Genomic DNA, 13,187 nt, shown 5'->3' on the forward strand with positions numbered 1-13,187 from the left:
CCTAATAGTACAGTACAACAGTATAAAATAAACTACCACAACAATTATATAGCACAAGTTTGTGATACTCCCCAGTGACTCAGAACAGATAACATTCAGGTAAAACTTCTCAAATTTTCCCAAAGTTTTAAAAACGTGTAATTACTAGAATTACCTCCATAAGAACTGGGATGTGCTTTTTCCCCACATTTCACACTTTTATATCTCTAGCACTGGTACAATGAGAGAAGTAAATTGTCAAATACCCCACAGATACATGGAGGCATTTGCACAGCTAAATGTATACTTGTACATTTGTACCATTTAATCAAGTAAATCATTCTCAAAGAATCAAGAGATCACTTAGACTAGGCTATATATTAATACTAAATTTTGGCTATGAGAAATTTCTGACAAAATAGGGATGATCAGATTGACAAGTTAGAAACTATGTATCTCCAAGATTTTAAGATGTCAGGCAACTGGCTGGGTGTGGTGGCTCACGCCTCTAATCCCAGCACTTTAGGAGGCTGAGGTGGGCGGATCATGAGGTCAGGAGATCGAGACCATCCTGGCTAACACGGTGAAACCCTGTCTCTACTAAAAATACAAAAAATTAGTCAGGCATGGTGTCAGGCGCCTGTAGTCCCAGCTACTCGGGAGGCTGAGGCAGGAGAATGGCGTGAACCCGGGAGGCAGACGTTGCAGTGAGCCGAGATCGCGCCACTGCACTCCAGCCTGGGCGACAGAGCAAGACGCTGTCTCAAAAAAAAAAAAAAAAAAAGATGTCAGGCAACTTTGTTTCCCTTCCCTTAAAGATCATTTCAAAATTCCCAATCAAGTCTCTTAGCATTTAATTCTATTAATAGAAAAGAACAATTTTCCTTTAATAACTTATGGAATGCATTCATCGTTTTTAAAACTGCTTCCGAACATGATTCTAAAAGCATATCAATGGATACTTACATTGACTAATCCAAAATAGTGCTCATTGACCGGAAACTGTTCTGGACCAATCTCTTTCTCTAATGCCGAAGCATTGGCGCCCTATAAAATGAAAAACAAAAATCTTAGTATTTATAGTAGTCATGCACCACATAATGACACTTCAGTCAATGACAGGCCGCAACATGATGGTCCTATCACATTACGATGGAGCTGCCCTACACAGGTGCGTCTTTATCCTTTACACCGTATTTTTAGCTGTACCTTTCTTACGTTTAGATATGTTCAGATGCACACTTATTCCTGTGTTACGATTGCCTAGAAAATACAGGAACATGCTGTATAGGTTTGTGGCCTTCGAGCAACAGGCTCTACCATCTAGCCTAGGTGTGCAGTAGGCTCTACCACCTAGGTTTATGTAAGAACGCTCTGATGTTCGCATGCACAATGACGAAATGGCCTAACGATACATTTCTCACACCATATCCCCATCGTTACACATGATCGTATTTTCATAATATTGTCACAATTACACAGGTGTTACAGAGACACCCTGTAAAAAAAACTCTCTGTGATCCCTATTGCTACCTAACACAAAGAAAAGAAAAAGGAGAAATGAATGAATGATATTGAAGAGTAAAGGCTTTTGATAATGACTAAAAATTGGTTTATAGGAACTTTCTTCTCACAGAACCAAAGCCTGGATCAAGGAATTACATTCATAACATATTCTTTTTTTCTAAGTAATGAATGAAATTTCCTGCTGTATCATGTACTCTAATAGGAGTGTAATCTGATAGCACACATCTCTGAGAGCTGAAGTTCTGTGAAACTAAATATAAATATGCACATGCTCAGTGGCCTAGGAATTCTGAAGTATAAACCTGAAATTCTTACACAGAACTGAAGTTGACAAGAATGTTTACTGCAGTATCATTTATGATTGCAGCTGACAGCAGTCTAGCTGCAGCTGACAGCAGTCTAGATGGTCCATTGTTAGGGAAATAGATACATAAAATGTGACAGCATACTACATAGTAGAGCCAGAATAAATAAACTAGGTTTACACACAGAAACATGAGTATCTCAAAAACACAATGTTAAATGAAAAAAAGAAAAATTAGATTAACATAAAACACCAACGTGTGTGTGTGTGTGTTTAATAGCACATGGAAAGCAGACTGAAGAATGTATATTAAATATACTATATACCTGAGTGAGTGCTGGAAGAGGGATGGACCATGGAATTGGGAATGGGGCAAAGGAGAAAAAACAAAATTCAAGAAACAAGGACCTCGCACAGACAATCATAGCGTGTCACAGTTTCAAGAATGTGATCAACTCAATTCTGTGCACCTGTGGTCCCCGACGACCATGTGAAAGGGAGGGGGAGAAATGTGGCCCTGAGCACCATGGTGGGTGATGACACACAAGCAGATACAACTAAATAGATTCTAAAATGTAGTTTGAAAGGGAAATAAAAGCAATTCTGTTAATATAACTCTGAATATGTTTACCTTGAAAATTCCCAGGAAAACATACTAGATAAATATAACTGCCGGGACATTGCTCAAAAAATACCAAAATGTCACAGTGAAGAGCTGCAGAGACAACATGCCTCTTCAGCTACACTGGGCATATGGTCAACAACGCACCAGTACTCAGAATCCCACACCTGCTGCTTCCTTTCCACATGAGACTCCTAAATCTGGGAAGCCCAGAACCTTTGTTAGACATGCGTCTTCAATTTCCTGACAGCTCTAGGCTGAAAAGGGGACTGATAAAGGCACATGGTGAGTTGGCAGTCAAGTTCCACCAAAACAAGACGTTTCTTCTATTATCTTCCAGCCAACCAGCACTTCTATATACATGATACTGTCTTTATTTTTTTGACTTGGGAATCAATTTTAAGTTTTATATAAAACCTTAATACCATCACTAGTTAATAGATATCATTTATTTCTAAATTTGGATAGCAATATGTCATAACAATACCAAATTCAATTATTACAGCAACTTCACAATCCACTAAAAATTGATGGGAATATTGCAAGCCCTACTACCCCTCACCCTGCCAGCTCAAGTACTTTGTCACAAAAGTCCCTGACATATGTTGAAAATAACCAACAAACCCAGGTTTTTACCACCTGTTGTAAAAATTCAAACTGATACTGGCTTATTCAAATGAGTATAATCCTTTCCCCCGACCAAAACAGAAGAAAAGGTGCCATCAACCAAAATACAACCTCAAATACTTACCCATCTAGAACAATAAAATACCAGTGCATACACCTTAGGAAGGCATTTCTGGCCTTTAAGACACACTAAGAACAAGGTAACAGGTGAAGGTTATCTCTCTACTGTTAGCCGAATCACATGCCACTCGCCTTGTATTCTAACCACCCCACATGTCCACCTGTCATCACATGTACCACGTACTTTCATGCCTGCTTAGTAAGCTCTTCTCCCACTCCCTTGTCCTCACAGTAGTTTCAACTATGGGTCAGGTATTGTCTCTCTCTGCCTCAGTTTCCCAACTGTTAAAGAAAAATGTTAGCAACTACTTTATAGGGTGACTATAACAGAATTTTAACTTTTCTAAGGCAGCTGGTGGCGCCTGGCACACAAGCAGGTGTCCAATAAATGTTGGTCCTCTTCTTACCCTTCCCTTCAAACAAAAAGAAAATAAACTAGTCACAGTAATACATCTTTTCTGCTCCGTGCAAAAGCTAAGAAATGACAAGAGAAAAATCAGAAGACAAAACAAGACAGCTATAATACAAAAAAATAGATACTCTCCTTAGTTTGGCAGACAAGAGCCAATTCCATGAAGCGGCCCCCAGAGGTATCATCACTGTACTCCCCCACACGGCCTAACAACAAAGCAGAACCATAATCCAATTCAGAAGTCTGAGGACAGCAGGCCAAGAGGAGTAAGGTGGAAAGAGCTGTAGATCATCATCGTTTAACCTTTCTGGATTTAAGAATCTTCACTTGCAAAATAAAAGGGTCAGAATCCTCAGTGATTTTCAAAACTCCCGGTTCCAAATTTATCTGTTGGGTTTTCAAGTAAGGCTTTACATGAACTAAGATTTTCATGGCTAAAACTATTCAGAAAATCAAAAGATTATGTGATTTCTAAAATCCCTTCTCACTCAACATTCTATCGTTTCCGATCACTTTCATGAATGCTTCTGAAGACATTACTGTTTTAACACAAAACTCCAGGGAAGTCTAAGACAACCAATATATGCCAAGCCCACAATTCAACAGCTTGAAGAATGATGGCTAGGACAGACTGACGGTAGCAGATCGAAATAAGAAGTACAAAGAAAGAAGAGCACTCACCTTATTACAGTTCTAAAGTAAGGCATAGCACCATAAACTATGCCTTCCTGTGGTAACGACACTGCGCAGCAGATTCTGCAGATGCAGGAGAAGCACACTTATTGCATGCATTCAAGGTTTTCCTCAACAGAAATGATCAGGGTACACTCCTCTCTCTAGCCTAACGCTAACTAAAAAGGCAAAAGATTATACTAAGCAACTGGTTTCTGCTAAGTTGTTTTTAAATTTAACAGTGTTTTCAACACCAAAGTTAGATATAACTGGTGAAAAACCAACTGGAAAGTCAAAATTTTACTGTACGATTGTTACCATCTTTAAGACATTCCTGAAGGATTTTGTTGAAGGCTGACAAATTCTATTACATCACATAATGGTCACATAATCACCCAAAAATTTAAAGTGAGCCTAGAAAAAGTAAACATTCAATAATAATAGCTCCATTCCCACATTTGAGAAGTACGACCCTATCAAAACTAACAATAGCTTTTATGAAATCAGTGATTCTTTACTGGGATAAAGAGAAGGCGTGATGGTGAGTTAAGTTCTGCTCCAGGCCAGGCACAGTAGCTCACGCCTGTAATCCCAACACTTTGAGACGATGAGGCAGGTGGATCTCCTAAGATCAGGAGTTCGAGACCAGCCTGGCCAACATGGTGAAACTCCATCTCTATTAAAAATACAAAAAATTAGTCAGGGGTGGTCGTGGGCGCCTGTAATTCCAGCTATTCAGGAGGCTGAGGCTGCAGTGAGTCAAGATTGCACCACTGCACTCCAGCCTAGGCAACAAGAGCAAAACTCCATCTTAAAAAGAAAAAAAAAAAAAAAAAAAAGTTCTGCTCTGGAGCCTTCATAGGTATCAGAATTAATTTATTTTTGTCTGAGCACATGACATACACAAATGGAAGAAGACATTTTTTTCTGACTTCTGTCCCCATTTTTGTAACTTAGGCAAAAGATTAGACTTAGTACCCTTACTATAGAATTCATCATGAAGAAGTAATGAGATACTCAGGCCCTTCTGATGAAAACAACCAAAAGATGGGTGAAATTTTAAAAATAATAATTAACTGAGCTAGTGATAAAATAATCTGCAGAAATCAAAAAACAAAAGTGATGCGGGAACTACGAGAGATAAGCAAACACCAAAGACTTCCCACTGCTGGTATTTCCTGACCCTAGTGACCTTTAAATTCTCTTCTAACAGCTGAATGGAATGGTATGCAGGAAACAGATGCTAAAACTTAGGGTCCACTCAAGACAGGGAGGACAACAGGAGAGATGAGCATGAAGCCGAGATCTCTAAAGGGTTTCTCTTCAATGCATAAGGGAACCAGTAATAATCCCATACCACAAGAAACAGCAAGATAACTTGCTTGACTTGTCCTTGGCACTTAGGAGTAGAGACAGGAAGAAAGGAGAAACATCTTCCCAAAATTCATAACCATAACTAGGCCCTCGTAAAAGTCTGTGACCCAAATTTCCACTGACTATGTGATCTTAAAAAAAAAAAAAACCTCAGTAGAGAATTCAAAGAAATCCTAAATTGAGAGTGCCCTCCTTCCACCTCTTCCACTCCACAAAAGGCAGAATTACAAATTCACTCTGGAATGAGACAAATTCAATCCACCCACGAAGAATTCCTACAAATACAAGCCAAGAGATTTGAGTTCATAAGTCAAAAATTACAAAAACACACAGGAAAAGAAAGCCCCATGAATAAGAGCCCCATGAAGAAATGCAGACAGCAGAATGAAACTCAAGAAGATATTAAGCCAGGCGTGGTGGCTCATGATTGTAATCCCAGCACTTTGGGAGGCCGAGGCAGGTGGATCACGAGGTCAGGAGATCGAGACCATCCTGGCTAACATGGTGAAACCCCGTCTCTACTAAAAATACAAAAAATTAGGTGGGCATGGTGGCAGGCACCTGTAGTCCCAGCTACTCAGGAGGCTGAAGCAGGAGAATGGCGCGAACCTGGGAGGCAGAGCTTGCAGTGAGCCGAGATCATGCCACTGCAGTCCAGCCTGGGAGATAGAGCGAGACTCCGTCTCAAAAAAAAAAATTAAATACCAGAATTAACAGACACAGGATGTAAAACAAATGTCTCATATGTGTCAAGAAATGGCAATGAATTGATTATAAGAACAAAGATGAGACTCTAAGCAGACTTTTAAAAAGAACTAAATACAACTTCAAAATATAAAAGTTGCAAAAGCTGAAGTAAAAACTCAATGGTGTGGCCAGGCATGGTGGCTCGTGCCTGTAATCCCAGCACTTTGGGGAGGCTAAGGCAGGTGGACTCAGGAGTTCAAGACCAACCTGGGCAACATGGCGAAACCCCGTGATATGGTTTGGCTCTGTGTCTCCACACAAATCTCATCTTGAACTGTACTTCCATAGGAACCTGGTAAGAAATAATTTGAATCATCGGGGTGGTTCCCCCATACTGTTCTCGTGGTAGTGAATACGTTTCATGAGATCTGGTTTTAACCGGGGTTTCTGTTTTTGCATCTTTCTCTTGCCACCGCCCTGTAAGAAGTGCCTTTCACCTCCTCCCATGATTCTGAGCCCTCCCCAGCCATGCGGAACTGTAAGTGCAACTAAAACTCTTTTTCTTCACGGTCTTGGGTACATCTTTATTGGCAGTGTGGAAACGGACTAATACACCCCATCTTTACCGAAAATACAAAAAACTAGCCAGGCATGGTGGCACGCACCTGTAGTCCCAACTACTTGGGAGACTGAGATGCAAGGTTCACATGAGCCTGGGAAGTGGAAGCTGCAGTGAGCCGGGAGTGTGCCACTACACCCCAGCTTGGATGACAGAGTGAGACCCCATCTCAAAATAAATAAATAAATAAATATTTAAATAAAAAAATTTTAATGGGTGTGCTTAAGAACTAAACAAGGTTAATATCAGATAGTACTTTTTAGCCAATATTCCTGTCAATGTAAGGTTATTAATGAAAACTCAAGTTTCGTTAAAAACAGGAAACGTGGCCAGGCGCGGTGGCTCATGTCTGTAATCCCAGCACTTCGGGAGGCCGAGGCAGGCAGATCAAGAGGTCAAGAGATTGAGACCATCCTGGCTAACATGGTGAAACCCCGTCTCTACTAAAAATACAAAAAAATTAGCCAGGCCTGGTGGCAGGCGCCTAGTCCCAGCTACTTGGGAGGCTGAGGCAGGAGAATGGCGTGAACCTGGGAGGCGGAGCTTGCAGTGAGCCGAGATCGCACCACTGCACTCCAGCCTGGATGACAGAGTGAGAGTCCATCTCAAAAAAAAAAAAAATTTTTTTACAGAGAAGATTTCATGGAAGAATGGATTCATTACAGAACTGCTGTAGAGAGACCATGGTATACTACAAGCATCACTGAACTAGCAAAGCTACAGACTTGAGTCTGGTCTTGGCCATGACATTAAATTATAAATGACCTGTAACAAATCATTCTCTCCAGACCTCAGTTTCCTCAGATGTAAAACTTCTGTCTATAGTACCTTCCATCCCCACATTTTTAGCAACATATGAATTTATCAGCTCTTCCAATTTCATTAAAACATTAAATATACAATGTTGGATAGTCTATTAAAAGTCAAACATTAACAAAGTCCTGAATGAGTTAGGAAATAGCATCATATCCTCAACAATAGCCATCCAATACTAAGAATTTGTAGGCTGATATAGTTTGGCTGTGTCCCCACCCAAATCTCATCTTGAATTGTAGCTCTCATAATTCCCACGTGTCGTGGCAGAGACCCAGTAGGAGGTAACTGAATCACAGGCATGGGTCTTCCCATGCTCTTCTTGTGATAGTGAATAAGTCTCATGAGATCTGATGATTTTACAAAGGGCAGTTCCCCTGCACACGCTCTCTTGCCTGCCGCCATGTAAGACATGCCTTTGCTGATCTTCTGCATTCCACTATGATTTTCAGGCCTCCCCAGCCATGTGGAAATGAGAGTCCATTAAACCTCTTTTTCTTTATAAATTACCCAGTCTCAGGTATTTCTTCACAACAGTATGAAAATGGACTAATACATAGGCAATGGGGCAAGTATCTCCTTTAACTTACCTAGTATGAATTCTTGAAAAGATGAGGGCTTGTCCTTTTCACACCCAGAAATCACCATCCAAGTGAAATAATAATAGGTTGAAATTACAAAGATACCTTTGACCTATTATTTTGATAATATAAAAGTAACTATATATTAAATGTGTGAGCAACCCAAAAATATCTGCAAATAGGAAAAAAATAATCTGGGAGATGGCTATCCTGCAATTAAATAATTTTTACATAGTCAAACATGGAAAACATACAACTAACTACCTTTCACTCCTTTCACTCTGCCATTATGAAAAAGATAAAAATCACACAAAAGTAAACTGACAACCAGGAATGTTTTCAAGAAAACAATTCAATCTGGAATTAATGTAATTCCTTAACTTAAAAATCTCCTGGCCCACAACATCTACATCTAAAACCAGATTATGGCTAAAAAATGGTGTCTATGAGGATATGTCATTTTGAAAAGTTATATTCAGTATATACTGTTTTATAAAGTAGAGAACAATACACCTTACCAAGAAATTAAAAATGATGAAAACATAAAAGAATGTGCATCTATCATTTGGAAAATGTATTTAAATAGCCAAACTATTAGTTTCCACACAACTTTAATATAAATAAAGAGAAAATTCAATACACTGTTCCAGTTTCATGTTTCAAGTCATATTTTAGAATGCAGCGTGTATCATTTTAAGTTAGATCAGGTCAGTACACAAAGGAGAACCGCCAAATCGGCAGGAAAAGCTTCCCGGAGGTGGGACAAGCACGTGACCTGGTAAAATAGGAAAAGTTCTGGAGGCACAGGAAGCAGCCCATGTGACGGTGTGAAGGTATAAACACAACAAAGAAGTGAATGTGAGCTGTAAAAAGATGAATCCAAAGTATAAAGGTGAAACAAGTTTATCTCATAAATGAGAAAGGGCGAAGAGTCAAAGAGAAGGCTTAACCCTCATACCTGTTCTAGAAAACACCACGTGCCCGGAAACTGAATCAAAGGCAATGAAAATATTTATGACAAAACACATTATACAATGAGTTTGAGGAATCATAAAAAGAGTATCAAAGCAGTAGGCCTCGGGTTATGTGAAATTCAGTATCTGGCTACCTGTGTTCTCTCTAGCCCTATGCTAGTAACTGGAGAACATGACTTTTAAAGTGTGACACCCATTAGTGAGTGGTGAGGTCTTTGCAGTGGACCACTACCATCTTCTTTTTCAGTAAAACAGATCAGACACACATCTTTATTAGGAGTAAACAAAGTCTTCTGAAACTTTTGTTTCAATATGTAAGTATGTATGTATGTATTGGATTTCATATTATTTATCACTCTAAGCTGAAATTTTTTAAATTTTATATACAAAAGCATAAGAAAAATTTCAAAATCATAATTCAACTGGGGAGTAGAGAGTGAATAAAAATTAGCTTTTCATGATTACATATAAATAAAAATCCATTTAAAAATCAATTTAAAGATGTAGAGATAAGAGAATAAGTGTCAAAACTATGTCACAACACAGGATGTACTATAGCAAGTCTGGACAGGAACAACACTGAGTGCTGGAGAACTTGGAAAAGCTTCACAAACAGATGGAACTGAGAGTTGCTTCCAAGATGGCCGAATAGGAACAGCTCCGGTCTACAGCTCCCTGCGAGATCGATGCAGAAGGCGGGTGATTTCTGCATTTCCAACTGAGGTACCTGGTTCATCTCATTGGGACTGGCTGGACAGTGGGTACAGTCCACGGAGGGTGAGCGGAAGCAGGGCGGGGCGTCCTCTCACCCGGGAAGCGCAAGGGGTCAGGGGATTTCCCTTTCCTAGCCAAGTGAAGCTGTGAGTGACTGTACCTGGAGGAAGGGTACACTACTGCCCAAATACTGTGCTTTTCTGACGGTCTTTGCAACCGGCAGACCAGGAGACTCCCTCCAGTGCCTGGCTTATGGGTCCCACGCCCAGGGAGCCTTGCTCGCTGCTAGCACAGCAGTCTGAGATTGACCTGGGACGCTGGAGCTTGGCAGGGGGAGGGGCGTCCGCCATTGCTGAGGCTTGAGTAGGTGGTTCTGTGCTTACAGCATAAAGCAGCAGGGAAGCTTGAACTGGGCGGAGCCCACCACAGCTCAGCAAGGCCTACTGCCTCTCTAGATTCCACCTCTGGGGGCAGGGCATATCTGAACAAAAGGCAGCAGACAGCTTCTGCAGACGTAAACATCCCTGCCTGACAGGTCTAAGAGACCAGTGGTTCTCCCAGCATGGTGTTTCGAGCTCTGATAACAGACAGACTGCCTCTTCAAGTGGGTCCCTGACTGGGAGTGCAGCCTGACTGGGAGACACCTCCCAGTAGGGGCTGACAGACACCTCATACAGGCTGGTGCCCCTCTGGGACAAAGCTTCCAGAGGAAGGATCAGGCAGCAATATTTGCTGTTCTGCAGCCTCTGCTGGTGATACCCAGGTAAACAGGGTCTGGAGTGGACCTCCAGCAAACTCCAACAGACCTGCAGCTGAGGGGCCTGTGAGAAGGAAAACGAACAAACAGGAATAGCACAAACAGATGGAACTAAACAAGCCAGGCTTTGACTCTTTCTTTAGGGGTATTTTCATTATAGCTTTTCATGTTGGTACAATGAAAACCCTGAACTACAAAGAGTAGGCATTTAAACGTTCCAACTGCAGGCTGGGCAGGGGACTGGGTGACAGCCTTCAAACCAGGAGGCTGCATTCGTGTCCCCATTCTAATATAAACTAAACTACTGAGCCACTGCAATAAAACACTGCCTCAGTTTTCTCATCAGCAAGACGGGAGACCAGATTTGTAGCACCTACTGCAAACCCAAAACGCTACAATTCTAAAATAGCAGCACTACTGTAGAGTTACCAAAGTTTAAATTTAGAACAAATATTTGTTCTAAACATTTGAGCTCCAAATTACTAATCTGCAAAAAAGGGCAAACAAGACTTGCAACATGGCCTGTTTCTGTGAAAAATGTATAGAAGATGTTCAGAACAATGCCTGGCACAACAGGCACAAAGCAAACTTCCTTTGCCCATCTTCCTCCATCCCAACTACAATGCCATCTATTACTCCTTCCTTCAGATGAGTCTTTCAAAAACCACAGTCCTGACACAATTTCTGTGGCTGGGAGGGAAAGTATCTGGGGGTTCTGCCCTGATCTGCAGTCATCCTAAGAATCTTGGTCTATACTTCCTCCTCTAGTGGCCTCCTCTATGTTAAAACAAAAAACAAGCTTTTGATCTGTAAATGTTCACAATGAGACAATGAGCTACTGAAAGAAATCTCATAGTTTTTAACTATCCCATCAAAGTTAAAATGTGCACCATAAAAAGTAGAAGGGTCTAGACCTAAAACTGGCATTGCACCATTGTGGTACACATGGCAGAAGCTTGCAAAAGGCTTAAAATCAGAAATCGGCACAAAGCAAAGTGACCCTCAGTAAGATATATGGTACCAATGACATAAAAGGGAACAGAGAGGTTCAGCTGCCAACACTAATGGAGAAGTCAGAACATGTTGCTAAGTCTGAGAGAAATGAAATATTGTACAACCAGTTATCAAGCTCTAATAATCACATGATCAAAGGGCCTTTGCCTCTATTCCTATCACAGGTCTTCTGAAAACCATTTGTTCCATTGCAGGAAGAAAGAGAAACAATATAATTTTGTCGTCCAGTAGTGTTTATGTTTGTGTGTACATCCCATTCTCCCACCTACCCTCCATATCACTCCTAAAAATCTTCAACCTGATAGGGAAGATTTCTGGCAAGTTTTCAAAAACTGAATTTCTTCCCAGAAGAAATTAAAAGTAGTTTACTTTCTCCTTCAACTGCCACCACAGAAGCACATATGTAACATATTAAACATCTAAATTTCTCATCTCTTCAGAAAAAATCCAATTCTATGATTAATCACTGCGCAAATAACTGCAAATTTAAATTTACTCAGAGGACTCCACTTATGTAATAAAAAACAAGTTACATATCTGAATCAATATTATAATTCACTGCTAAATAACTAAGCCAAAACCAACAGGCATGTAATTTTAACTTTCAAAAGTTCAAATGTCCACTAGAAACTCAATGTTCCTATTAGACATGTCAAAAAGCACAGTATTCCGATTATTTTATTCAGTATTTTCAATTAAAAGTTTCACCACATAATTCATGGCTAAATGTGTTATAGAGAATATTTAGAGAGAACAAAAGAAGATTCGGATTTACCTTAAGTCTTTTAACTCAGTCAAGATATGGAAATATAAGATCACTGGATGCCAAAAAAATAAACGAACGAAAAACAAGCTTTTGATCTGTAAATGTTCACAATGAGACAATGAGCTACTGAAAGAAATCTCATATACTTCATCTCTGTTAGAAGTAACAGTAGTAATAATACTGGCTTTTCCAAGAACCACTCTGTCAAGCCTTCACATTTGGCTTAACAATAACATCAAAAGGAAAATTCTCAAATATGACCAAACTCAGCATAAGAACATACTTGAGTGCACGATGAAACTTTACAGATCCTACTTTCCTAACAATACAAAAAACTTTCAAAAAATTAATAAAATACTCTCATGGATAGCTAACATTTAAAACATAACTATATCTGAACTCCGTAACTGGCACCTTACCTAAGGCAAAAAGGGTGGGCAAGATGTGTTTTTTCAGCATCTTCATATTGTCTTCAATGCAGGGATTCACCCACTTTGGTGAACAAATTACAAGAATGTTTCATCAAGCTCTTTCTACCATATTCTTGATAATTTCTGTATCTATTCCACCAAATAATGTTTCAGCTCTATAAAAAGCAAGGATCCCTGGATTGCCACCCTGCGTA

The 13,187-nt window shown here is 40.0% G+C and overlaps 1 protein-coding gene across 3 annotated transcripts in view; it reads right to left on the reverse strand.

Annotated features, from left to right (window-relative positions):
• Positions 1–13,187, reverse strand: part of USP12 (ubiquitin specific peptidase 12) — a 126,240-nt gene that overhangs the window by 69,995 nt on the left and 43,058 nt on the right. For all 3 annotated transcript variants that reach the window (XM_009426769.4, XM_001135418.7, XM_009426768.5), the window contains exon 2: positions 946–1,026. In XM_009426769.4, coding sequence (XP_009425044.1) covers positions 946–1,026 — 81 coding nt within the window. The remainder of the gene's footprint in view (positions 1–945; positions 1,027–13,187) is intronic.

This window comes from Pan troglodytes, chromosome 14 (genome assembly GCF_028858775.2).
Source record: "Pan troglodytes isolate AG18354 chromosome 14, NHGRI_mPanTro3-v2.0_pri, whole genome shotgun sequence".
In the NCBI taxonomy this organism is placed as follows: Eukaryota; Metazoa; Chordata; class Mammalia; order Primates; family Hominidae; genus Pan; species Pan troglodytes.